General features: G+C 42.6%; 1 protein-coding gene across 2 annotated transcripts; it reads right to left on the bottom strand.

Moving 5' to 3' along the window:
* Nucleotides 1-2,912: 2,912 nt before the first annotated feature.
* Nucleotides 2,913-27,507, bottom strand: LOC112221248 (septin-8-A). 2 transcript variants are annotated; one of them, XM_024383407.2, is made up of 10 exons: nt 27,208-27,507; nt 23,956-24,070; nt 23,554-23,749; nt 22,542-22,728; nt 21,140-21,301; nt 20,244-20,340; nt 18,309-18,477; nt 17,781-17,913; nt 17,314-17,495; nt 2,913-4,692 (listed from the first exon to the last, which is right to left on the bottom strand). In XM_024383407.2, exons 1-10 carry the CDS (start codon nt 27,235-27,237, stop codon nt 4,638-4,640), a joined length of 1,326 nt encoding a protein of 441 aa, XP_024239175.2. In that variant the 5' UTR covers nt 27,238-27,507; the 3' UTR covers nt 2,913-4,637. The 2 variants fall into 2 exon arrangements, with proteins under 2 accessions (XP_024239175.2, XP_024239176.2); XM_024383408.2 differs by lacking the exon at nt 2,913-4,692 and adding an exon at nt 14,026-14,946.
* Between the last annotated feature and the right edge of the window lie 243 nt (nt 27,508-27,750).

Here is a 27,750-nt window from a genome sequence, read left to right as displayed (position 1 = left end):
CTGACACCCTATTAGCCTGTATGGACACGAGAAGAGGTTAAAAAAAAATACAAAAGCTCATAGCTATCAGAATGTATTAATTTACATTGAATAAAAGAGAGGAGAAGACAATTTTTCAAACTATTTTTTATTCATAGCGAGCAAAAACGAATCTATACAAGATAGGGTATAATCAATAACTTTTATAAGATAACATATTTCAAGGTATTATAGTTAAACTCTTGGACACTTCAGGATAATATTAATATTTTTCAGTAGTTTTAGTGTCTCGTATTGTTCTCAATTTCAGACAAATTCAACAATCCACCTTAATGATTCATCTATAGCCATCAAATGATACATTCCCAACTGTTAACACCACCCCACAAATCACATTATTATTTATAAGTAGGCATACTAATCCATAGATCATATGGGGGGGTCCACAAAGTCAGTATGTTAAATCAATTTCTTATTCCTTATAAATAGACAACCCTAACAACTTCATACAGGTTGCAGCACCCTTAATGAAACTCATACACTACAATTTCACAGTGTAATAAGACAAGTTACTAGTCAAAGGCAATAAATAAAACCAGGGGCACAACTTTGGTTTTAGAAGTGGGGGGGACATAATTATAATTATTTTTGTTATCCAGTCGGATATACACTCCAAACAGCCGACCCGACTGCTCAGAGTCTGCATGGTCCTAAATCACACCGCTGCCTCATTTTGTATCACATTCCAATGATAAAACTTTGGGGGGGGGACAAAAAGGTAATTTCAGAATGTTCCCCCCTGTCCCAAGAGAAAGTTGCAACCCTAATTAGAACAGTAACCTGGGGGGGAGGGGGCAGACCTAGACAACAGCAAGGAAAGCACATTCGTTAATTAAATTAATTTATAACCTCTGGGGGCTTTTATTCTGAATATTGTTATATTATAGCCTGGGTGCCAGTCTGCTTCTGCTCTCTTGCCAACTGCTTTCTAGAATAGAAAAAGACTGGCACCCAGGCTAGTTGTCTAATGCTTATTTAAATGCATCTGTAAAATGCCATGCAGAGAAGCATGCTGTAGAGCAGGGCATTCAACGGACCCTACGAGGTCCGGCGCCTGCGGGTTTTCTCTTCTACCTAATAATTACTTGCACACACCTGGTGGCCCAGGTGAAAATCAGTCCCTGATTAAAGGAGGAACAATAATGACCACGTTTACATGCACACCAATATCCCGTTATTATTCAGGATACTCAATTATTCCGTTTTTGAGTTGACGCATATAAACATCATATCTCATTTATAATAACCCGAAAAAGCTTGTAACCCGGTTCTGATAAACCTGGATAAGATGCATGAGATATGATCAGTGGCGACCCGTCATTCAAGGCAGGTGGCGCTTTGAGACCCAAATTTAATTGGGTTGCCTGTTTTGCATGTTTTTTTGGAATTAATACCGGTCACATATCAGTTTGCAAACAATGTAATCAACATTTAAAAAAAAATAATTGAGTCAATAAAGCCACATACATGGTCTCTTTTTTGCTTTGTTGAGTAAGGCAGCTCCAAAATGCAGGTGTTTCAGCCCAGCTCAGTGTTTTCTGTGGTGGTGGGGCAGCCAGCGGAAAATACAGAGTGTAGGGGTGGGTAGAGCTACGACCTAAAGATCACTAACGTCATCATGATTCAACCTTGTTTTTTTCACAGTTGTCTTGAAACCACCATTAGTCCAGAGAATGACAGACTTTTTTTTGACCCCTTTTTTCTCCCCATTTTCATGGTGTCCAATTGTTAGTAGCTACTCTCTTGTCTCATCGCTACAACTCCCGTACGGGCTCGGGAGAGACGAAGGTTGAAAGTCATGCGTCCTCCGATACACAACCCAACCAAGCCGCACTGCTTCTTAACACAGCGCGCATCCAACCCGGAAGCCAGCCGCACCAATGTGTCGGAGGAAACACCGTGCACCTGGCAACCTTGGTTAGTGTGCACTGCGCCTGGCCCGCCACAGGAGTCGCTGGTGCGCGGTGAGACAAGGACATCCCTACCGGCCAAACCCTCCCTAACCTGGACGACGCTGGGCCAATTGTGCGTCGCCCCACGGACCTCCCAGTCGCAGCCGGTTAGAGTTTCTGGTGGAACATCTGGCGCTGCAGTACAGCGCCCTTAACCACTGCGCCACTCGGGAGGAGAATGACAGACTTTGATGACAAAGTTTGATGACAAAATTTGCCCACGAAGGACTGCCGCACCACCTTCCTGTTCAAGTGAGCACAGCACAACAAGATGAGTCCAAAAATGTATTGTACACTGCTGCATAAATTATGTAATATACCAGGGAGATAGTATTACTTTCTTAGCTACAGTATACATAAGTGTATGTTGTGTAAGTAAACTTTTAGTAGCCCATGCGCCTCACCCTAATTATTTAGTCTCTTTACCCTTATTAATTTTGCCTACTGTTCTGACTTGGTGGTGCACATGTAGCCTATAACCTGTTTAAGAGAAATGTAATCATTGACTATTTTAAGAGCTTTCATTGTCTATACGCCCCCTTTATTTATTCTACGGTTCTGACTTGGTGTACAGGGAGAACGGCCCATGTTCTGAATTCTGTCGCTATACATTTCAAAAGTGCTGAACAAGTAGTTATATTGACTAGACAGTCCTAGCTCGCTCATCAATCTCGTAATCCAAATTATGGATGGCCTCTTATCCGCTTGTCGTCCCCTTATGCCATACTTTGTACATCTCAATTGCAACCCAGTTCAGTAGAAACCACATTTGTCTAAGCAAGTCAGCCATATCAGCTATGTTTCATTTTAAAAGGCAGTAAATGAGGCTGAATTAACTGTTTCGCTGCCAGACAAGGCTCCACTGATAGTCAGGTGTAGCAGTGGTAAGGTGTTGGGACAGCTTTATGGAGGCCCTAACAGTTTGTGGGCACCGTTTGTCACCGTTATAATGCAATTAATGTATTGTTTAGTGTTGTGTTTGTGTAGTGTAGTGGCTTGGCTGGCATGCCCCACAAAGATTTTACACACCATTCGATATGATGACGTTAGACGGGATACTGTGGGATGATAACATCTTATCCCGTTCACTGTTGGTTTTTGCGGTCTATGCATGCTCAGTTTCGCATATCATGGGTATTGTGTGATGTTTTCATCTGACTGTCAAACAAATCACTTCAAAAAGGTAGGCTACCTGCACAGTTCTATCCACCATAACAATTCAATAGTAATTTAGCCTACTGTAATTCATTTACCACATTTACCATTTACCACTTTCACCCCTAATTTAGAAAAATTTCTGCATTATAATTTCCTACATTTGGTAGACCATTAATTTGTCAACTATAGTTTGATTCATGCAAACTATAAACTTCTGTCATAATTTATTGCCCCAGAATACTAAATAAAGTAGTGACATCACCAGAATAATGTTTTACATCGATAGAAAGATTAGGCTACGAATGCATTCAAATGAACACCTGCAAAGTTGTTTCTCCTTTAGGGACCGGGGAGAAAATGCAATAACTCCAAAACAGTGGAAAACTTGGTCTTGTGAAAAATGTCCAAAACATGTAATCAGTTTGAAGGGTTTTAAGGAAATGAAAACCTGAGAAAACGATGAAACAAGTTTCTGTTAAGACTTCAAGTTCGACTTGGGTGCATGTTTGATGTGGTTGAAATACTGTCTGCTTGCATAACAGTGTCAAAGATAATGCATCACACAAAGATAATCAAAGATAATGCTTCACATGTGCATTTGCATTTTCTCAAGAAATGCTGAAAAAAATATATATATTATTCTCAACTGTGTCAAGTTTCCCAGCCAAAATTAACATTTGTTGTATAATTTCACTGCAAGAAATTCATAATTCTGCAAGAGTTAATATTATATTACACTACATGAGGTTATAATCGTACACTCAGTGTCTATATTTCAGTTACTAATCGATTTACGCCATATAATTAAATGAGGAATATTCCGTTTATTCATGGATGCAGGGATACTCATGAGTGAGATATCAAAAAGGTGCATGTAAATAGCTCATCCCGAATAAGACCTTAAGCAGGATATGAGCTATATTATCCAGAATACTGTGCACATGTAAACGTGGTCAATGGAGAAAAAAAACTGCAGTAGAACTGGCTTTGAGGTCCAACGTTGAGTTTGACAGCTTTAAAGCATCAGCTTTTATTTTTATGAACCAAGTTTGCATCCAAAATGGAACCCTATTCCCTATATAGTGCACTACTTTATAGCCCTATAGATAGCCTGTATACTTTCTAAGTATTAGAGAACGTGTTTAATATTATGTTGAGCTTGGCATGTACTGTATTGAAGACTCCAGGACCAGGTATTGGTAGGAACATCACTTGAAGAGTTCAGGAATTATGAGCACATCACAGCAAGGGGTCTGTCCTAAATGCCACTCTATTCCCTATGTAGTGCACTACTTTTGACCAGGGGCTCTGGTCAAAAGTAGTTCAATACATAGGGAATAGGGTGCCATTTGGGACTTTACAGGGATTGTTACAAAAATGTAGCTTTGAATCACGCTGTAAAAAAATAGTAAGCTCAATAGATTGTTAATAGTCAAATCGGGGAAGATTAGAACAGCCATCCTTTCGGCGTGGTAGAAAGTCAGTCTTCTAATTTAAATTCCTTCCTGATGTTAGGGAGCACGCAGACGGAAGACTAAAGAAGCTATGAAAAGAAAAAGAAAAAGCTCAGGTCATTGATTTGAACAGGAGACAAGGAGGCAGGCTAGCCTATAAGAGTATACATACTGCATGCCCAGGAAAGTCATGATAAATGAACAGAACATAAAACTATACTACTTATCTGTAAACCTCTACTCACTGGGCATTGAGTACTGTACATTTATGGACATGAAGATGATGATTATGTGAATAAAGGAGTCTATAAGTAAGTTATATTTTGATGACCAGTATGTTACATATGCCAATACCTAGATGAACTGTTTATTACATACATTAACCCTTGACTGAAACAGGTTAAAACTATGACAATACTTGCTATTAATTGATTCATTGCCTAGGAACAATAAAACAATCTCCCCAATGTAACTCAGATAACCCAGGCTTACTGGAGAAATAAAAAACTAGCCTGGTCACAGATCTGGTTGTGCTCTTGTCAAGCCATACATGCTGGAGTAGGCATGATAGCACAAACACACTAGCACTCAGGCTAAAAAAAAACATTCAGAGCAAAGTAATGGTTGGAGGATATGCAGGGTTGGGAAACAACATTCATGACCCACAAACACCACAGTCAACCAGGTCTTGGGTATTTTAAGATGCCCTACTTTACAGCCTGTTGCTATAGGATATGGTTGCATCATTTCATGCAATACAGTTGCCTGGTTACCCAAACTCCTTGCTCTGGCCAAATGCTACGCCATACCCACAGACATTAGATTCTTCTCCGCAATGAGTCTGGATCTGACGATTTCTAGAAAGAAAATCAATTCTAGGCCGTCTGATTGGTCCCAGAGACCGATGTGTTGGGCCAGAGCCAGAACACACGTGGGTAAAAAGTTGTTTTGAAAATGTGTCATTGGCTTTGATACATGGATCATTGATAACCAATCAAATCTTTGATGACTACGCTTTGCACAACACCCCTCATTTTGACATCACCACAAAGGACTTCAATGATGTCAGTCTCTGACTGAAGTAGTGAACGATAGAGCAGCAGAATAATTTAGTTTGAGTTGTCAGCCAAGTGATACAGAGAAGTAGAGCACAGGTAAGTGATACAGAGAAGTAGAGCACAGGTAAGTGATACAGAGAAGTAGAGCACAGGTAAGTGATACAGAGAAGTAGAACACAGGTAAGTGATACAGAGAAGTAGAACACAGGTAAGTGATACAGAGAAGTAGAGCACAGGTAAGTGATACAGAAGACAGAGAAGTAAAGCACAGGTAAGTGATACAGAGAAGTAGAGCACAGGTAAGTGATACAGAGAAGTAGAGCACAGGTAAGTGATACAGAGAACAGAGAAGTAGAGCACAGGTAAGTGATACAGAGAAGTAGAGCACAGGTAAGTGATACAGAGAAGTAGAGCACAGGTAAGTGATACAGAGAACAGAGAAGTAGAGCACAGGTAAGTGATACAGAGAAGTAGAGCACAGGTAAGTGATACAGTGGAGTAGAGCACAGGTAAGTGATACAGAGGAGTAGAGCACAGGTAAGTGATACAGAAGACAGAGAAGTAAAGCACAGGTAAGTGATACAGTGGAGTAGAGCACAGGTAAGTGATACAGAGGAGTAGAGCACAGGTAAGTGATACAGAGGAGTAGAGCACAGGTAAGTGATACAGAGAAGTAGAGCACAGGTAAGTGATACAGAGAAGTAGAGCACAGGTAAGTGATACAGAGAAGTAGAGCACAGGTAAGTGATACAGAGAAGTAGAGCACAGGTAAGTGATACAGAGGAGTAGAGCACAGGTAAGTGATACAGAGGAGTAGAGCACAGGTAAGTGATACAGAGGAGTAGAGCACAGGTAAGTGATACAGAGAAGTAGAGCACAGGTAAGTGATACAGAGAAGTAGAGCACAGGTAAGTGATACAGAGGAGTAGAGCACAGGTAAGTGATACAGAGGAGTAGAGCACAGGTAAGTGATACAGAGAAGTAGAGCACAGGTAAGTGATACAGAGGAGTAGAGCACAGGTAAGTGATACAGAGGAGTAGAGCACAGGTAAGTGATACAGAGGAGTAGAGCACAGGTAAGTGATACAGAGAAGTAGAGCACAGGTAAGTGATACAGAGAAGTAGAGCACAGGTAAGTGATACAGTGGAGTAGAGCACAGGTAAGTGATACAGTGGAGTAGAGCACAGGTAAGTGATACAGTGGAGTAGAGCACAGGTAAGTGATACAGAGGAGTAGAGCACAGGTAAGTGATACAGAGGTCAGAGAAGTAGAGCACAGGTAAGTGATACAGAGGTCAGAGAAGTAGAGCACAGGTAAGTGATACAGAGAAGTAGAGCACAGGTAAGTGATACAGAGGTCAGAGAAGTAGAGCACAGGTAAGTGATACAGAGGTCAGAGAAGTAGAGCACAGGTAGGTGATACAGAGGTCAGAGAAGTAGAGCACAGGTAAGTGATACAGAGGTCAGAGAAGTAGAGCACAGGTAAGTGATACAGAGAAGTAGAGCACAGGTAAGTGATACAGAGGAGTAGAGCACAGGTAAGTGATACAGAGGAGTAGAGCACAGGTAAGTGATACAGAGAAGTAGAGCACAGGTAGGTGATACAGAGGTCAGAGAAGTAGAGCACAGGTAAGTGATACAGAGAAGTAGAGCACAGGTAAGTGATACAGAGGTCAGAGAAGTAGAGCACAGGTAAGTGATACAGAGAAGTAGAGCACAGGTAAGTGATACAGAGGTCAGAGAAGTAGAGCACAGGTAAGTGATACAGAGAAGTAGAGCACAGGTAAGTGATACAGAGAAGTAGAGCACAGGTAAGTGATCAGTGTGGCTGGTAAAAACTCATGAATTGTATCTATACATTCATTATAGGCTGCAAATAGCATTGATAAAACCATGATTCGCCTTCCGAAGTCCCAGAACAATGCATACACGTCCCAAGTGAATTCCCTTTAGCTTCTTGATTGGAATGAAAAGGCATACAGAGGTCTTCTCCTCTTTCCCTTTAACAGTTACATCAGAGGTCTTCTCCTCTTTCCCTTTAACAGTTACATCAGAGGTCTTCTCCTCTTTCCCTTTAACAGTTACATCAGAGGTCTTCTCCTCTTTCCCTTTAACAGTTACATCAGAGGTCTTCTCCTCTTTCCCTTTAACAGTTACATCAGAGGTCTTCTCCTCTTTCCCTTTAACAGTTACATCAGAGGTCTTCTCCTCTTTCCCTTTAACAGTTACATCAGAGGTCTTCTCCTCTTTCCCTTTAACAGTTACATACAGAGGTCTTCTCCTCTTTCCCTTTAACAGTTACATCAGAGGTCTTCTCCTCTTTCCCTTTAACAGTTACATCAGAGGTCTTCTCCTCTTTCCCTTTAACAGTTACATCAGAGGTCTTCTCCTCTTTCCCTTTAACAGTTACATCAGAGGTCTTCTCCTCTTTCCCTTTAACAGTTACATTCAGAGGTCTTCTCCTCTTTCCCTTCAACAGTTACATTCAGAGATTGAACACCAGCTGTCAGAGGCATGTCCTTCAGCTCTGGAAACCATATCTCCTCTCAACTTTTTACCTTTACATATTGAATTCAATTGTATAGAATGGTCGCTTTCACCCTTATTGCATTGTATAAAAAAAAGAAACGTCCTCTCACTATCAACTGTGTTTATTTTCAGCAAACTTAACATATGTAAATATTTGTATGAACATAACAAGATTCAACAACTGAGACATAAACTGAACAAGTTACACAGACATGTGACTAAGAGAAATGGAATAATGTGTCCCTGAACAAAGGGAGGGTCAAAATCAAAAGTAACAGTCAGTATCTGGTGTGGCCACCAGCTGCATTAAGTGCTGCAGTGCTTCTCCTCCTCATGGACTGCACCAGATTTGCCAGTTCTTGCTGTGAGATGTTACCCCACTCTTCCACCAAGGCACCTGCAAGTTCCAGGACATTTCTGGGGAGAATGGCCCTAGCCCTCACCCTCTGATCCAACAGGTCCCAGACGTGCTCAATGGGATTGAGATCCGGGCTCTTCGCTGACCATGGCAGAACAATGACTTTCCTGTCTTGCCGGAATCACGCACAGAACAAGCAGTATGGCTGGTGGCATTGTCATGCTGGAGGGTCATGTCAGGATGAGCCTGCAGGAAGTGTACCACATGAGGGAGGAGGGTGTCTTCCCTGTAACACACAGCATTGAGATTGTCTGCAATGACAACAAGCTCAGTCCGATGATGCTGTGACACACCGCCCCAGACCATGACGGACCCTCCACCTCCAAATCGCTCCCGCTCCAGAGTACAGGCCTCGGTGTAACGGTCACTCCTTCGATGATAAATGCGAATCCGACTATCACCCCTGGTGAGACAAAACCACGACTCGTCAGTGAAGAGCACTTTTTGCCAGTCCTGTCTTGTCCAGCGATGGTGGGTTTGTGCCCATAGGCGACGTTGTTGCCGGTGAGGTCTAGTGAGGACCTGCCTTACAACAGGCCTACAAGCCCTCAGTCCAGCCTCTCTCAGCCTATTGCGGACAGTCTGAGCACTGATGGAGGGAATGTGCATTCCTGGTGTAACTCGGGCAGTTGTTGTTGCCATCCTGTACCTGTCCCACAGGTGTGATGTTCGGATGTACCGATCCTGTGCAGGTGTTGTTAAACGTGGTCTGCCACTGCGAGGACGATCAGCTGTCCGTGGTGTCTCCCTGTAGCACTGAATTAGGCGTCTCACAGTACGGACATTGCAATTTATTGCCCTGTCCACATCTGCAGTCCTCATGCCTCCTTGCAGCATGCCTAAGGCACGTTCACGCAGATGAGCAGGGACCCTGGGCAATCTTTCTTTTGGTGTTTTTCAGAGTCAGTATGGGAAACAGTGTTTAAACCCTTTACAATGAAGATCTGTGAAGTTATTTGGATTTTTACAAATTATCTTTGAAAGACAGGGTCCTGAAAATGGGATGTTTCTTTTTTTGCTGAGTTTAGTTGCCGTTGTGCCCTATTAGCAGCCTAAGCACAGAGCTCCTGTAAATGTGTACATATTTAGTTGTTGTGTAGGTGTTTTTAATTGTTGATTTTTAAAATCATCTCTTTTGTTTTTGATAACATTGAGTTTTTATTGTATATAGCTGTGTCACGCCCTGACCTTAGAGAGCCTTTTTATTTATCTATTTGGTTAGGTCGGTTTGGGTGTGATTTGGGTGGGCATTCTAGTTTTTCTATTTCTTTGTTGGCCGGGTATGGTTCCCAATCAGCGGCAGCTGTCTATCCTTGTCTCTGATTGGGGATCATACTTAGGCAGCCTTTTTCCCACCTTTAGTTTGTGGGATATTGACTATGTTTGTGTGTAGTTGCTTTCTGTACTGCCTGTAGCTTTACGGTCATAATTTGTTTTGTTTTTTTCGGTGTCATTTAAATAAAAGTAAAACGTACGCCTAACACGCTGCACCTTGATCCGATCATTTCAACAGATGTGACAAACTGGTGTTTTTGAGCCATGGCTTTGCAGACTAACTGACAGGTTAACACTTTTTGGCTTGGCTAGCTAGCTAAATGGCTAATGTTTTTATTTTAATTATGCATCTGGATGCAGTACAAGCTTTTTTCTTTGGCTGCTAATTCCTGGCTGCTAATTCCTGATCAACTAAGAATATAATTTGAGGAGTGGTGTGAGAGGAATAACAGAGAGGAATACAGCAGTGCTGAGGCAGAGTGGTCCTAGTGAGGACGACTGGCTACTTATTCTTAAACTTTGTGTGGTGAGCTTTCTGGCGCCCAGAGCTGCTGAGGCATCAGTGTTACACAGAGTGGAAGAGGAGAAGTTCAGCAGCAGCTGTAAGACTCAGGCTGGTTCCCAGACTTGCCCACTACAAGATCATCAGCAGACTCCATCACCATCCTCTACCATCCTCTGACCAGTTCTCTCTGTTCAAACCCTGAACTGACCTTCTCTCTGAACTGAACTTGTCTCTGTACTGACCTTGTCTCTGAACTGACCCTGTCTCTGAACTGACCCTGTCTCTGAACTGACCTTCCCTCTGAACTGACCTTCCCTCTGAACTGACCTTCTCTCTGAACTGACCTTCTCTCTGAACTGACCCTGTCTCTGAACTGACCTTCTCTCTGACCTGACCCTGTCTCTGAACTGACCTTCTCTCTGACCTGACCCTGTCTCTGAACTGACCTTCTCTATCTTCAGAGGATGCAGCTTTCAGAGACTCTTTATTGGTTAACGTGTCATGTTACATTGCTTGCTTGTTTTTTTGCACTTGAAGCGCTTTGAGATTCTATGAAAAGCGCTATAGAAATGTAATAAATTATTATTATTATAATAGAATATACTTGACTTCTACCTAGCTACAGCATCATAACATACTGCACTCTACCAAGCTACAGCATAACATACTGGAATCTACCTAGCAACAGCATCATAACATACTAGACTCTACCTAGCTACAGCATAACATACTGGACTCTACCTAGCTACAGTATAACATACTGGACTCTACCTAGCTACAGTATAACATACTGGACTCTACCTAGCTACAGCATAACATACTGGACTCTACCTAGCTACAGCATAACATACTAGACTATACCTAGCTACAGCATAACATACTGGACTCTACCTAGCTACAGCATCATAACATACTGGACTCTACCTAGCTACAGCATAACATACTGGACTCTACCTAGCTACAGTATCATAACATACTGGACTCTACCTAGCTACAGTATAACATACTGGACTCTACCTAGCTACAGCATCAGCTACAGCTATCATAACATACTGGACTCTACCTAGCTACAGTATAACATACTGGATTCTACCTAGATACAGTATCATAACATACTGGACTCTACCTACAGCTAACAGCATCATAACATACTGGATTCTACCTAGCTACAGTATCATAACATACTGGACTCTACCTAGCTACAGCATAACATACTGGACTCTACCTAGCTACAGCATCATAACATACTGCATTCTACCTAGCTACAGTATAACATACTGGATTCTACCTAGCTACAGTATCATAACATACTGGACTCTACCTAGCTACAGCATGACATACTGGACTCTACCTAGCTACAGCATAATATACTGGACTCTACCTAGCTACAGCATCATAACATACTGGACTCTACCTAGCTACAGTATAACATACTGGATTATACCTAGCTACAGTATAACATACTGGACTCTACCAAGCTACAGTATAACATACTGGATTCTACCTAGCTACAGTATCATAACATACTGGACTCTACCGAACTACAGTATAACATACTGAACTCTACCTAGCTACAGTATCATAACATACTGGACTCTACCGAACTACAGTATAACATACTGGACTCTACCTAACTACAGTATCATAACATACTGGACTCTACCTAGCTACAGTATCATAACATACTGGACTCTACCTCGCTACAGTATCATAACATACTGGACTCTACCTAGCTACAGTATAACATACTGGACTCTACCTAGCTACAGTATCATAACATACTGGACTCTACCTAGCTACAGCATAACATACTGGACTCTACCTAGCTACAGCATAACATACTAGATTATACCAAGCTACAGCATAATATACTGGACTCTACCTAGCTACAGTATAACATACTGGACACTACCTAGCTACAGTATCATAACATACTGGACTCTACCTAGCTACAGTATCATAACATACTGGACTCTACCTAGCTACAGCATCATAACATACTGCATTCTACATAGCTACAGTATAACATACTGGACTCTACCTAGCTACAGTATCATAACATACTTCATACATAAAAACTATCAGCAACTCGAAAATATAGTATTATTATGCATATATTCATATACAGTATACAAGTTCTGTATTCATGTAAAACAGCACTGGATTAATTATTACACTTCTATTGACTATGGTTTAGTCATATGTAGGTTGCTTTACATACATTTGCATGTATAAATGCACAAATGCATAATCTATGTTATACAACGGATGGGTCTAATCCTGGATACTGATTGGTTAAAACCGCATTCCAGCCAGTGTCTATTCCACTAGTTACCACCAGCTAAACCTATGATGTTGAAATGTCTATTTACTCTGTTCCATCTCACTGCACAATACACTGTCTCATCAGCCCAGCCAGGTAATTTATAAACTTGATCTCCACTATAAAAAGCATCTGGACATTATATCCCATTTCTTTTAGACTAGCAATTGGTTTTCAACAGCGGAGATTTGTATAAACCTTGCTGTCTGTCTCTTTCACATTTGCAACATTGTTTCAATCTTGAAATTCGATCTCCAGCTGTCCCACAGTAATGAACGTGTTGGGAGTCGGGAGGAGACAGACAGGCAGACACCTTTTTTCAGCCAGTGGAAATCATGATTCAGCTGGCATCATTTTTATGGATATATACAAAGAAATGTCAATAGATAACAGGTAAAACGAAACAAAATGCAGCTAGTGATTGTGTTAGCTGTGCTGTTGGCTAGCTCCTCTGAACAACACTGTCCTGAAGAGAGAGCACATTCTATGCAAGGCAAAATTGCGCATCATTAGCTCATTGTTATGGATGTATCCAAATAAATGTCACTAGAAAACAGCTCAAACAAATGCAAATGCAGCTACTTTGCTGTCATTCTGGCTGCACTGTTTGACGTGACTGTAAATTAGCCGTAGTTGGCTCGCTGGCAAGCAAGGGATAAGAACGTTGCCAGCCAGTATGGCAATAGAACATTTAAAACGCATGACTGTGTCGCATCCACAGATACAGAACAAAAAGACTTAACGACTGGGTCTATAGATACAGAACAAAAAGACTGGGTCTATAGATACAGAACAAAAAGACTGGGTCTATAGATACAGAACAAAAAGACTGGGTCTATAGATACAGAACAAAAAGACTTAACGACTGGGTCTATAAATACAGAACAAAAAGACTGGGTCTATAGATACAGAACAAAAAGACTGGGTCTATAGATACAGAACAAAAAGACTGGGTCTATAGATACAGAACAAAAAGACTGGGTCTATAGATACAGAACAAAAGGGTCTATAAATACAGAACAAAAAGACTGGGTCTATAGATACAGAACAAAAAGACTGGGTCTATAGATACAGAACAAAAAGACTGGGTCTATAGATACAGAACAAAAAGACTGGGTCTATAGATACAGAACAAAAAGACTGGGTCTATAGATACAGAACAAAAAGACTTAACGACGGGGTCGCATCTCTGGCAACCAACCGATAGAACGAACGACCAGCAATCAGCTGGATTGGGGAGCAACCTTAAATTTGTGTCGCGACTATATCTCTATATCTCTATATCTCTATATCTGGTGGAAAGATGAAATAGTATGAATGAATTCATCAAAATACACTTTTTTAATGAAAATATGTAAATCATTATTTTAATGTGTTGGTAGCCCATTGTGTAAAATATATCCTCCAAAAACTGTCTTCTCTGGCCTTATCACTTAATTAATACACACATACAAATTAACACACACACACACACACACAGTTCACAGTCAATATTTGACGCAATGATGGGTAGAACTATATTAGCCTGGAAGGCAAGCTCTTGCTGTTTCAGAAGCAGTTTGGAAACAGAGATAGAACTATACATTCTTTCTCCCTAGCAACAGTAAAACAGTCCTAGTTTCTGCTGGGGATAAACTATGTTTCCTGGTTTTAATGTCTATGTGCGTTTCAGATGGCAGATTCAGATGGACACATTCACACCAGGAACGTAAAACAACATACGCTAAAAGTTATCATAACTGAGTCCACAGGTTTTGTTTTTACACGTCTTGTGGAGTCAGCACTGGAGAGAAAGCCTGCGTCCTGAATTACACCCTATTCCCTATATAAGTGCACTACTTGGCACTTATCAAAAGTAGTGCACTATAGAGGGAATAGTGGGCCATTTGGGATGCACACTTTGATCTCCGGTGCTGACTCCACAAGACATGTATACTGTAGGGAATAGGGGGCCATTTTGGACACGGGCGTGAAGTCCACTGTGTAAGGTCATTCTTTCTGATCCTTGAATACAGAGCGGCTCACAGCCAACGCATCATCATCACACACATTTCTCTCGCTCGCTCTCTCACATGTAGTGTCAAAGAAGTGTCATTGGGGTCCATTCATACAATTTGAGAATGAAATAGTCCCTGAAGCTAAAAAAAAGTGAAGATATAATATGTCCCTTGTTTCCATGGTGATGAAGAGACACATTCCTGGTTGCCTTGGTGTTGCCGTGGTGCCACGAATCAACTGAAATAAAGAAAATAAGGCCAAAATATGGTAAAAGGAAAATGAACATATGTAGAATTTGATGAGTTGACAATCAAAAGAAGAAAATAGTATGCAAAACAAACAAAATAATTTGAGAATAGTGTGTTAACAATGATCGCAATCATTTCAACATTATGGATGTTTCCGTTTTACAGATTGAACCAAACTGTTTTATGATCTGTCCATCTTCACACAAAGAGAGACAACAGGGACCATCTCTCCTCGAATTAAATGAACTGGTTAAAATGTGAAATGTGGGAACAGTCCAATAGTGGGCACTATAACCTCCACATTAACTTGGTGAATCAGCCAAGTCTATGGTGTCAGCAGAGTCATAGTCAATAGTTATATTTCCTCACACTTTCTCCTCCTCATCAGTGTGCTGCTTAACATTTCCTGTCATTGAGACTCTATGAAGTTAAATGTCCAACAGATCTCTCTTTGGTCTGAGGAGAGAGAGCATTATTCCATTACAATAGACAGACCACTGATATTCTTTATGCAAGATGTCTAACTCTGACCTGAATAGGCTACCATCTAAGATGTCTAACTGAACTGAATAGCTACCATCTAAGATGTCTAACTCTGACCTGAATAGGCTACCATCTAAGATGTCTAACTGAACTGAATAGGCTACCATCTAAGATGTCTAACTCTGAATTGAATAGGCTACCATCTAAGATGTCTAACTCTGAATTGAATAGGCTACCATCTAAGATGTCTAACTGAACTGAACAGGCTACCATCTAAGATGTCCAACTCTGACCTGAATAGGCTACCATCTAAGATGTCTAACTCAGAACTGAATAGGCTACCATCTAAGATGTCTAACTCAGAACTGAATAGGCTACCATCTAAGATGTCTAACTCTGACCTGAATAGGCTACCATCTAAGATGTCTAACTGAACTGAACAGGCTACCATCTAAGATGTCTAACTCAGAACTGAATAGGCTACCATCTAAGATGTCTAACTCTGAACTGAATAGCTACCATCTAAGATGTCTAACTCTGACCTGAATAGGCTACCATCTAAGATGTCTAACTCTGTGAACTGAATAGCTACCATCTAAGATGTCTAACTCTGAACTGAATAGCTACCATTTAAGATGTCTAACTCAGAACTGAATAGCTACCATCTAAGATGTCTAACTCAGAACTGAATAGCTACCATCTAAGATGTCTAACTCTGAACCATCTAAGTGTCACCCACAGACAAGTCTATGTTTCTGGTAGCACCCAAACAGTGAATGACACATACAGTCCACAGCCTCTGTGATAACACTAGCTACATATGACTGGTGTTATCACAGTCTAGTCAGATTTGTGTTATCATACACTGAGGCTGTGAGAGAAGACTAGTGTTACCCTATCAATTGATATTGTGTGTAGCTAAACATCAGTGACCCAGCCTAGCGGATATCGAGACTGACAGGTCGCGCTATGCAGAGACGGTCTGGTGGTGGTGGTGTGTAGTGTGTGTGTGTGTTATTGTGTTTGTATGTGTGTGTGTGTGTGTTGCAGAACCACAAGCATCAGGCGATCAGGCGGTGACAGGGCAAACTGTGACCTCCTCCACTGTCTGGGAAAACAATGTCAGACTCCGTCCCCCGTATCACAGTTTCCAAGCCAAGATGTCTCCTGGCACTGTAATGCTATATCATTAGTCACTTCCTGACTGCAACTGTGCGAGTGACAGTCCCATAGAGACAAGCAGAACACTAGGCCAGAGCTTCAGGGCTGTAGTGTCTGCTACTATAGCGTTTGATCAGTTGAACAGACAGACAAAGAGAGAGACAGAGAGAGAGAGAGAGAGAGACAGAGAGAGACCGACAGAGAGAGACCGACAGACAGAGAGAGCGAGCGACAGAGAGAGAGATACAGAGAGAGAGACAGAAAGAGAGACAGAGAGACAGAGAGACAGAGAGACAGACAGACAGACAGACAGACAGACAGACAGACAGACAGACAGACAGACAGACAGACAGACAAAGAGAGAGACCGACAGACAGACAGAGAGAGAAAGACCGACAGACAGACAGAGAGAGAGACAGAGAGAGACAGAGAGAGACAGAGAGAGAGAGAGAGACAGAGAGAGACCGACAGACAGACAGAGAGAGAGACAGAGAGAGACAGAGAGAGAGAGAGAGACAGAGAGAGACCGACAGACAGACAGAGAGAGCAACAGAGAGAGAGAGAGAGAGAGACAGAGAGAGAGAGAGACAAAGAGAGACAAAGAGAGACAGACAGACAGACAGACAGACAGACAGACAGACAGACAGACAGACAGACAGAGAGACAGAGAGAGACCGACAGACAGAGAGACAGACAGACAGAAAATACTTACTTCTTCTTGTCCTTTCTGAATGGTTGTGAGGATCCCTGTAGAGACTGACCCATCAGCGTCTCAGCTGCCACCTTCCTCCTGTTGAAGTCGTTCATATCCTCCTCCAGATCGCTCCTCTTCTCCTCCAGATTCCTCTTCTCCTCCTGATGCATCCTCTTCAGCTGCTCAAACCTCTCATGGAGCTGGATTGGAGGGGTTGGTAACATGGTAACATATAGGCTCTTTGTGCTTTAACGTGTAATAAAACAGGCAGAAGAACACCCAGGGAAATGTCTCGGACCGCTGCACTGAACAAACACTTCAAACTAAAGGAAAAGGGTCCAAACTGTTGCTCCCAAAATGCCCTGTTACGTTATGACTGTAGAGACACAGTCACAAAATGAGGATGAGTTCAAGTATGAAAGGGAGCAGAACAACATCATAATCTAAACAAAACAAACTCCCAGAAGCACCTTGTGAATGATTACCTCCCTCTCCTTTACTTTCAGCTCTGCCTCGGTCTCCTTCACCTTGTTGACAAACATCTGTCTCATGTCGTCCTCGTTATGCTGCAGGTCCCCCAGAAACTCTTTCCTCTTGGCCTCATACGTCTCCTGCAGACTGATTGGTGAGGGAAGACAAGGAGGTTACAGTTAAACAGGCACATGGATGCATCCCAAATGGCACCCTGTTCCCTATATAGTGCACTACATAAGGAACAGGGTTCCCTGGTCAAAAGTAGTGCACTAGGTAGGGAATAGGGTGTCTATATTTCATTCTAGAATGTGTATTACTGTGTCTGACTGCTGTGAGACGTCCATGGGCTTTTGCTTCTGACTGTAGATGTCGTCGCCGGGCCCTGGACATCTAGGTGTTCTGATGCTTTGGCCGGATTTTCACTTCTAACACTGGTCTAATTTCAGTTTATATTCTGCATATTTGATGACAAACCTTCAGTCCAAAAAAAGGGTCGACAACCTGCCCGCTATGTAACGTTGAACAAGAGCTGGTCTCACCTAAAGGGTTTGTTGTCGGGGTCTGTATCTGTGAAGCCCATCTCCTCCAGTTTGCAGCGTCTGTAGAGCTCGTAGTGTCTGGCGTGAGTCTGCTCTCTCAGGTCTTCCATGTTCACTCTCAGCAACATCTCTCTCAGCTTCACAAAGTCACAGTGGCTCTCGTTCTCCACTGATCAACACAACACAGCAGGACTGGGTTATATGGTTGGTTTAATATGGTGACAAATACCTTATAGTTTGAAAGGGACTGGTCATTCAATAGCAAGTTAACAACAATACGCATTTCAGAAAATAACAATTACAGTCTTATTTTATATTGGCATTAATGATATGGGTCTCTAGTGATTGCGTAATATCGATGCATTAATGATATGGGCCTCTAGTGATTGCGTAATATCGATGCATTAATGATATGGGTCTCTAGTGATTACGTAATATCGATGCATTAATGATATGGGTCTCTAGTGATTGCGTAATATCGATGCATTAATGATATGGGTCTCTAGTGATTGCGTAATATCAATGTATTAATGATATGGGTCTCTAGTGATTGCGTAATAATGATTAATGATATGGGTCTCTAGTGATTGCGTAATATCGATGCATTAATGATATGGGTCTCTAGTGATTGCGATTAATGATATGGGTCTCTAGTGATTGCGTAATATCGATGCATTAATGATATGGGTCTCTAGTGATTGCGTAATATCGATGCATTAATGATATGGGTCTCTAGTGATTGATATGGGTCGTGAATATCGATGCATTAATGATATGGGTCTCTAGTGATTCAATGCATTAATGATATGGGTCTCTAGTGATTGCGTAATATCGATGCATTAATGCATTAATGATATGGGTCTCTAGTGATTGCGCATTAATGATATCGATGCATTAATGATATGGGTCTCTAGTGATTGCGTAATATCGATGCATTAATGATATGGGTCTCTAGTGATTGCGTAATATCGATGCATTAATGATATGGGTCTCTAGTGATTGCGTAATATCGATGCATTAATGATATGGGTCTCTAGTGATTGCGTAATATCGATGCATTAATGATATGGGTCTCTAGTGATTGCGTAATATCAATGCATTAATGATATATCGGCATTAATGATATGGGTCTCTAGTGATTGCGTGCATTAATATATGGGTCTCTAGATGCATTAATGATATGGGTCTCTAGTGATTGCGTAATATCGATGCATTAATGATATGGGTCTCTAGTGATTGCGTAATATCGATGCATTAATGATATGGGTCTCTAGTGATTGCGTAATATCGATGCATTAATGATATGGGTCTCTAGTGATTGCGTAATATCGATGCATTAATGATATGGGTCTCTAGTGATTGCGTAATATCGATGCATTAATGATATGGGTCTCTAGTGATTGCGTAATATCAATGCATTAATGATATGGGTCTCTAGTGATTGCGTAATATCGATGCATTGATGATGTGTATTCACTTTTCTAGCCCAGGCCTATAGATTATATGGTCTTGCTCTGCTTGCATCTGTAGTATAGAAAAAAAACCTACCCTGTACAGTTCCCCAGGGGTACAGGATCAGACAGATACCTACTCTGTACAGTTCCCTAGGGGTACAGGATCAGAGAGATACCTACCCTGTACAGTTCCCCAGGGGTACAGGATCAGAGAGATACCTACCCTGTACAGTTCCCCAGGGGTACAGGATCAGAGAGATACCTACCCTGTACAGTTCCCCAGGGGTACAGGATCAGACAGATACCTACCCTGTACAGTTCCCCAGGGGTACAGGATCAGAGAGATACCTACCCTGTACAGTTCCCCAGGGGTACAGGATCAGAGAGATACCTACCCTGTACAGTTCCCCAGGGGTACAGGATCAGAGAGATACCTACCCTGTACAGTTCCCCAGGGGTACAGGATCAGAGAGATACCTACCCTGTACAGTTCCCCAGGGGTACAGTCTGGCTTTCACCATCTTATTCCCCACTTCAACCTCCTCAACACTCCCCACCACAGCAAAGGGCAGATGGGCCTGGAACAAAGGATTTCATTTAATATGGGAACATTTAGTAACTCTTTATAACGCATCATCGGACTGTCATGAGCATGTATAACCCCCGTTATAATATCACAATGACTTGTTGTTTAAAAACACAAGACCACAGCAATGTGTCACAAATAAGCTGGTGTTTTTTTTAAAGCATTGAAGAAGAGGAAGACACTGTTGTCTCTTTTAATCAATCAATCAATCATCGGCTCCTCGGCTGACACAGTAAATCAGGAAGGCAAGCAATCTGATTACAGTGTACAGGTGCCTGGCATACACAACTGCACTGTGATGTGACAAGGGTGTGTGTGTGTCCATGTTTGTGTGTGTATAATTGTGTGTGTGTGTACAATTGTGTGTGTGTGTGTGTGTGTGTGTGTGTGTGTGTGTGTGTGTGTGTGTGTGTGTGTGTGTGTGTGTGTGTGTGTGTGTGTGTGTGTGTGTGTGTGTGTGTGTGTTGTGTGTGTGTGTGTAATTGTGTGTGTGTGTGTGTGTGTAATTGTGTGTGTGTGTGTGTGTATGTGTAATTGTGTGTGTGTGTGTGTAATTGTGTGTGTGTGTGTGTGTGTGTAATTGTGTGTGTGTGTGTGTGTAATTGTGTGTGTGTGTGTGTGTGTGTGTGTGTGTGTGTGTGTGTGTGTGTGTGTGTGTGTGTGTGTGTGTGTGTGTGTGTGTGTGTGTGTGTGTGTGTGTGTGTGTGTGTGTGTGTGTGTGTGTGTGTGTGTGTGTGTGTGTGTGTGTGTGTGTGTGTGTGTGTGTGTGTGTGTGTGTGCGTCAGACTCACATTCATAGAGGAGTTGATCTCGGTGACAGCCTCGTCCTCAGTAGGGAACTGGTGTATCTGAACACCGTTGCTCACCAACTCTGACATGATCTTGATCTTGAACTTGTGCAGCTCGCTCTTAGATATGGTGTCTGCCTTGGCAATGATGGGGATGATGTTTACCTGGAGTACAGGGAGGAGCAGCATTTGAATCAGCAGGTCTACCATGTTGAAAAAATAAATAATTATCTCTGGATTGACACAAATACAAGCATCAAAATGGAATGCAGCTCTACTTTGAGATAATAATGTAACTGGTTGTGCCTGAACCTGAACACCTGTCAGTATCCTTCAGGAGAGCTGTGCCTGAACCTGAACACCTGTCAGTATCCTTCAGGCCTACAGCACCTGTTGAACTGTATGATGTCCAACGCTTCAGATACTAACACGTCAATGTCCAAAAATGTTTTCCTGCAACAGTGTCAGAGCATCTCCTAATACAAGAATGTGTGTGTACTCTACATTATCAAAAGTATGTGGACACTTGCTTGTCAAACATCTCATTCCAAAATCATGGGCATTAATATGGAGTTGGTCCCCCCTCCCTTTGCTGCTATGACAGCCTCCGCTCTTCCGGGAAGGATTTCCTGTAGATGTTGGAACATTGCTGCGGGGACTTGCTTCCGTTCAGCCACAAGAGCATTAGTGAGGTTGGGCACTGACGTTGGGCGATTAGGCCTGGCTCGCAGCTGGCGTTCCAATTCATCCCAAAGGTGTTTGATGGGGTTGAGGTCAAGGCTCTGTCCAGGCCAGTCAAGTTCTTCCACACCGATCTCGACACACCACTTCTGTATGGACCGCGCTTTGTGCAAGGGGGCATTGTCATGCAGAAACAGGAAAGGGCCTTCCCCAAACTGTTGCCTCAAAGTTGGAAGAACGGAAGTGTCTAGAATGTCATTGTATGCTGTAGCGTTAAGATTTCCCTTCACTGGAACTATGGAGCCTAGCCCAAACCATGAAAAACAGCCCCAGACCATTATTCCTCCTCCACCAAACTTAACAGTTGACACTATGCATTCGGGCAGGTAGTATTCTCCTGGCACCCGCCAAACCCAGATTCATCCGTCGGACTGCCAGATGGTGAAGCGTGATTCATCACTCCAGAGAACGCGTTTCCACTGCTCCCGAGTCCAATTACACCACTCCAGCTAACGCTTGGCATTGCGCATGGTGATCTTAGGCTTGTGTGCAGCTGCTCAGCCACGGAAACCCATTTCATGAAGCTCCCGACAAACATTGTGCTGACGTTGCTTCCAAAGGCAGTTTGGAACTCGGTAGTGAGTGTTGCAACCGAGGAAATAGCCAAATAGACTAATTTGAAGGGGTGTCCACATACTTTTATATAGTGTATTTCAAACGTTACCTTGCTGTCCAGTTTCTTCATGGTGACCAGATCCAGTGATTTGAGAGAGTGTCCGGTTGGGGCGATGAAGTAGAGACAGATATGGATCCTGGTGTCGTGGTAGTCGAACAGGGAACGTTTGATCTTCATCTCCTCCTGCAGGTAGGTTTCAAACTGAGTGTCGATGTAGTCCACTATGGGTTTGAAGCTTCAGCGCACAGAAAGACAAACATGGATGTGATCAGGATTTGGGCTTTGGGAATAGGGTCAGTTTCAATTACAAGTTAATGGAGAATGTTAGAAAAGCAGGAATTCCTGATTAAAAATCAGGAATAATCACATTTCTGGGAAAAGTGCTAAAACAATACAGGGTCTGAAAACATATACCGCATTTATTCTCAACCTCCTCAACCTCGCATTTTCACCAGAAAATAAATATCAGAGAAAGTTTTCCTTGCTTTTCAAGAAACAAATAGTAGAGTATCTGGGTTACAAACCGGCCACGATAACACCACTCCAAAAATTCACTTTCCCACTCCCCTGTTGTTAGACTATTTAAGTTCCTTTTCAGATTTCATTATGCCCTTCTAATCATCCTCTCCCTACTCTTCCCTCCCCATTCATGGCTGCACAAAGACCCAAAGCCTTAAGCTATGCCAAGCCTTTACACTGTATGTGTGTTGGCTGGAGGGCCACTAGTTGAGAGGGCCTGAGGAGGAATGCTGAATGTCCAACTTTGGTCTTCTTATAGCAACAGCCTGTCTGAATACCCTTTAACCACTGAATGAAAGTAGGTTCAGTATCTAGAAACCATCCAAGAAGAAGTGCTATTTTAATGACGAACCCCAACCTGAACCCTTAACTGAAGAGTCCTGATGCTATTCCTCTCCCTACAGTACCTACACAAATCCATGAGCTAAACAATCCCAACCAGATGTCAGGCAAGGTTACTCATCACGCGAGTGTGGTTCACCAAACCACCTCCTCTCCGCCTCGCTAACGAAGCACCCAGCTGTTCCTGCACTACTATCACCTCTCCTCCTTGTTGATCTGGTCTCCGAACCCCACAGTGTCGACTACGGTCAGTTTGAGCTGAACGTTGCTCTCCTTCAGGTCGTAGGTCCTGGGCCGCAGGTACACACCGTTCTGGTAGTGGCTGGCCTCCTCGGCCTCAAACAGTGTGTTGAACAGCGTGTTCATCAACGTCGACTTCCCTATCCCTGTCTCACCTGAGAGGAAGAAAAAGAGAGAAAAGTAGAAAATAAGATGGACTGAAGATGTTTTAGCCTGGGTTCCTGCATTCAGAAAAGATCCGTGCCTTTAGCTACAGTAGAAATAGACTGGCACTAAGGCTGGAGTTGTATCTGTAGTGAGAACTGAGATGTGTTAAGATGTTGAAAGGCTGGAGGTAATAATGGAGTCAGACATCACGTACCGACACACAGGATGTTGAAGCAGAATCCCTGTGTGACTGATTTACTGACCAACTGGTCTGGAAGACTGTCAAACCCAACATGGCCACCCAGCTCCAGGCAACGCTCCTCTTCATTCTGAGGAGAGACAATCACATGTTAGAAATGTGTAAACAAAAAATATGTAAACAAAAAAATATACACTACCGTTCAAAAGTTTGGGGCCACTTAGAAATGTCCTTGTTTTTGAAAGAAAAACACATTTTTTTGTCCATTAAAACAACATCAAATTGATCAGAAATACAGTGTTGTAAATGACTGTTGCAGCTGGAAATGGCTGTTTTTTAAATGGAATATCTACATAGGCATACAGAGGCCCATTATCAGCAACCATCACTCCTGTGTTCCAATGGCACATTGTTTGTGTTAGCTAATCCAAGTTCATCATTTTAAAAGGTTAAATGATCATTAGAAAACCCTTTTTCAATTATGCTAGCACATCTGAAAACTGTTGTCCTGATTAAATAAGCAATACAACTGGCCTTCTTTAGACTAGTTGAGTATCAGGAGCATCAGCATTTGTGGGTTCAATTACAGGCTCAAAATGGCCAGAAACAAAGACCTTTCTTCTGAAACTCGTCAGTCTATTCTTGTTCTGAGAAATGAAGGCTGTTCCATACGAGAAATTGCCAAGAAACTGAAGATCTTGTACAACACTGTGTACTACTCCCTTCATAGAACAGCGCAAACTGTCTCTAACCAGAATAGAAAGAGGAGTGGGAGGCCCCGGTGCACAACTGAGCATGAGGACACGTACATAAAAGTGTCTAGTTTGAGAAACAGATGTCTCAAGTCCTCAACTGTCAGCTTCATTAAATAGTACCCGAAAAACACCAGTCTCAACGTCAACAGTGAAGAGGTGACTCCGGGATGCTGGCCTTCTAGGCAGAGTTCCTCTGTCCAGTGTCTGTGTTATTCTGCCCATATTAATCATATTATGTACTTTTCTTTGCAACTCTACCTAGAAGGCCAGCATCCTGGAGTCGCCTCTTCACTGTTGACATTGAGACTGGTGTTTTGCGGGTACTATTTAATGAAGCTGTTCTGTGAAGGGAGTAGTACACAGCGTTGTACGAGATCTTCAATTTCTTGGCAATTTCAGGATGAAGGCCTGACTCTAATGCGAGGTTATATTTAACCCAAGATGAAGGCCTGACTTATTCTAGGTTATATTTAACCCAGGAAGAAGGCCTGACTCTAATTCTAGGTTATATTTAACCCAGGATGAAGGCCTGACTAATGCTAGGTTATATTTAACCCAGAATATTAACATGCAATCCATTTTCCCATAGCCAGACACTGAACCTGCGCTGTCTTCAGAGGTTGAGTCCCAAATGGCACCCTATTCCCTAGGTAGTGCACTAGTTATGACGAGAGCTCTATAGGCCCTGGTCAAAAGTAGTGACTACATAGGGAATAGGGTGCAATTTGGGAGTGTACCTAGACCGTCTTCAGAAACACAGCATGTTTGGGATCCCGAGTGGCGCAGCTGTCTAAGGCACTGCATCTCAGTGCAAGAGGTGTCACTACAGTCCCTGGTTTGATTCCAGGCTGTATTACATCCGGCCGTGATTGGGAGTCCCATAACACGGCACACAATTGGCCCAGCGTCGTCGGAGTTTGTCCGGGGTAGGCCGTCATTGTAAATAAGAATTTGTTCTTAACTGACTTGCCTAGTTAAATAATGGTTAAATAAAAAAAACAGAAGGATGGTCTTCAGAAACACAGCATGTTGTTATTCACAGCACAGAAGGCTAGCCATGAAGACAACACAACAATCATCTGTGCCACTGGCCCAGTGCTCTACACACACACACACACACACACGCACACACACACGCACGCACACCCACACACACGCACGCACGCACGCACACCCACACACACACGCACACACACACACGCACACCCACACACACGCACGCACGCACGCACACCCACACACACACACACACACACGCACACCCACACACACGCACGCACGCACGCACGCACACCCACACACACCCACACACACACACACGCACACACACACACACGCACACACACACACGCACGCACACCCACACACACGCACGCACGCACACCCACACACACACACACACACGCACACACACACACGCACGCACACCCACACACACGCACGCACGCACACCCACACACACCCACACACACACACAAAGATCCCTCTGTGTAGCTGTTATTTCACACCCTTAACAAACACAATCTGTCATCTGCTTCACATCTTTGTGCCGTAGTGTGTGTGTTTGTGTGTTTGTGTGTGTTGCAAACTGAACTACAGTGATTAATTGAAGGACTAACTAAATAACTACGTGCTCAGAATGAGTGAAAATAAGTAGTTTGGATATGAAGATAAGTAGCCTGTGTTCAAACCTTAAGTTATGACCCCTCTGGCCTGGGGATCCATTTCTAATTCAGTAGGCTGCCATTACGAACAAACATTGAAGGATGTCATTAGTTGACAGATACACACGTCCTCAGAGTGTATGTGTTCTACTACTGTTGAACTGAGGATTCGTTCAGTTGCCTCATGGAGAGACAAGTGGCTGCTTACTTACCTACTTATCATGTTATCCGCAGGTTAGCTTCAATTCACAACAACTCAAACTAACTAGCCTCTTAGCTAGTGTTGCACTGAAAGTTGAACTCTCCCACCATTCATTGTAGTGATGTAGTTACAATGTGTCAACCCTCTTCTCTCGACAAACATGAAATGCCTGCGTGGCTACAATAAACACCTTCTAAAACTGTTACAATGTTTCAGTGACAGTGGCAAATGATACATCTGTGGATCGAATTGATACAATGTAGCATCGAGTGGCTATTGGTTTAACCTCTGAATGACAGCAGAATGAGGTGTCAATATCAGCAATATCAGAAGTGCAACGTATAAAATGCGTCAATTGCATACCTAGCATCAATTAACATTTTATAAACAACCTAGAACAGGGTCGACATAATTATGCGTCAAGAATAGGCTACCGTTCCTCAAAAGCTATCTAGTCTACGGGAAGGAAATCACTGCTCTCCGGGTGTTGATGATACCCCACTTTAGCTGCTGCATATCCGCCTAATCAGCTACTACCGTATACCAGAATATCCCAGTAGGCACACTGCAAAGTAGGCTATGCATAATGCACTAGGCTGTTAATGCACGATGTTTGTGAAACGCAGCAAATCTCTAGGATACTTACAGCGAAAATGTCTATGTCCGTGGCGGCCATCGTGAAGAAGAAAAGTGTGGGGAGTAGAATTTACGAGGAGCTGTCTTCATCGGGACCTAGTTGGGTTGACGGCGATGGTTGACAGCGGAACGTCTCAATTCATTCAATATGGCTACTTTGTGGCAACACCCCCTATGTGCTGAAATGCAATTTCTTAAAGTCTCACATGCAGTAAGACGGTCCTGTACACGGTGGAGCCTCTATTGCATTGATTTAGTGCAGTAGAGAGGAGACGAATGATGCGCCATGAGAACAGATTTACGCACGGAGAAGGAGAAACACAGACAATCTGCGCTGTGTTGGTATGGGCTGGTCCTGATGGTGAGCTGTAAATACAGACTATAAATCAAGAGGTTGGAGAGTGATTTAATTTTTATTATAGGCTAATAGTCAAAGACCTGGGAAAAAAATGTATATGTTCCATCCATCATTCATCAAGTACGCATTATTACGCATTAATACGCATTATTACGCATTATAACGCATTATTACGCATATAAAGGCTAATAACAG

The sequence above is a fragment of the Oncorhynchus tshawytscha genome, linkage group LG21, assembly GCF_018296145.1.
Source record: "Oncorhynchus tshawytscha isolate Ot180627B linkage group LG21, Otsh_v2.0, whole genome shotgun sequence".
Lineage (NCBI taxonomy): Eukaryota > Metazoa > Chordata > Actinopteri > Salmoniformes > Salmonidae > Oncorhynchus > Oncorhynchus tshawytscha.
The sequence above is the reverse complement of the archived record's forward strand: the minus strand, read 5'-3'. Positions and strand labels throughout refer to the sequence as shown.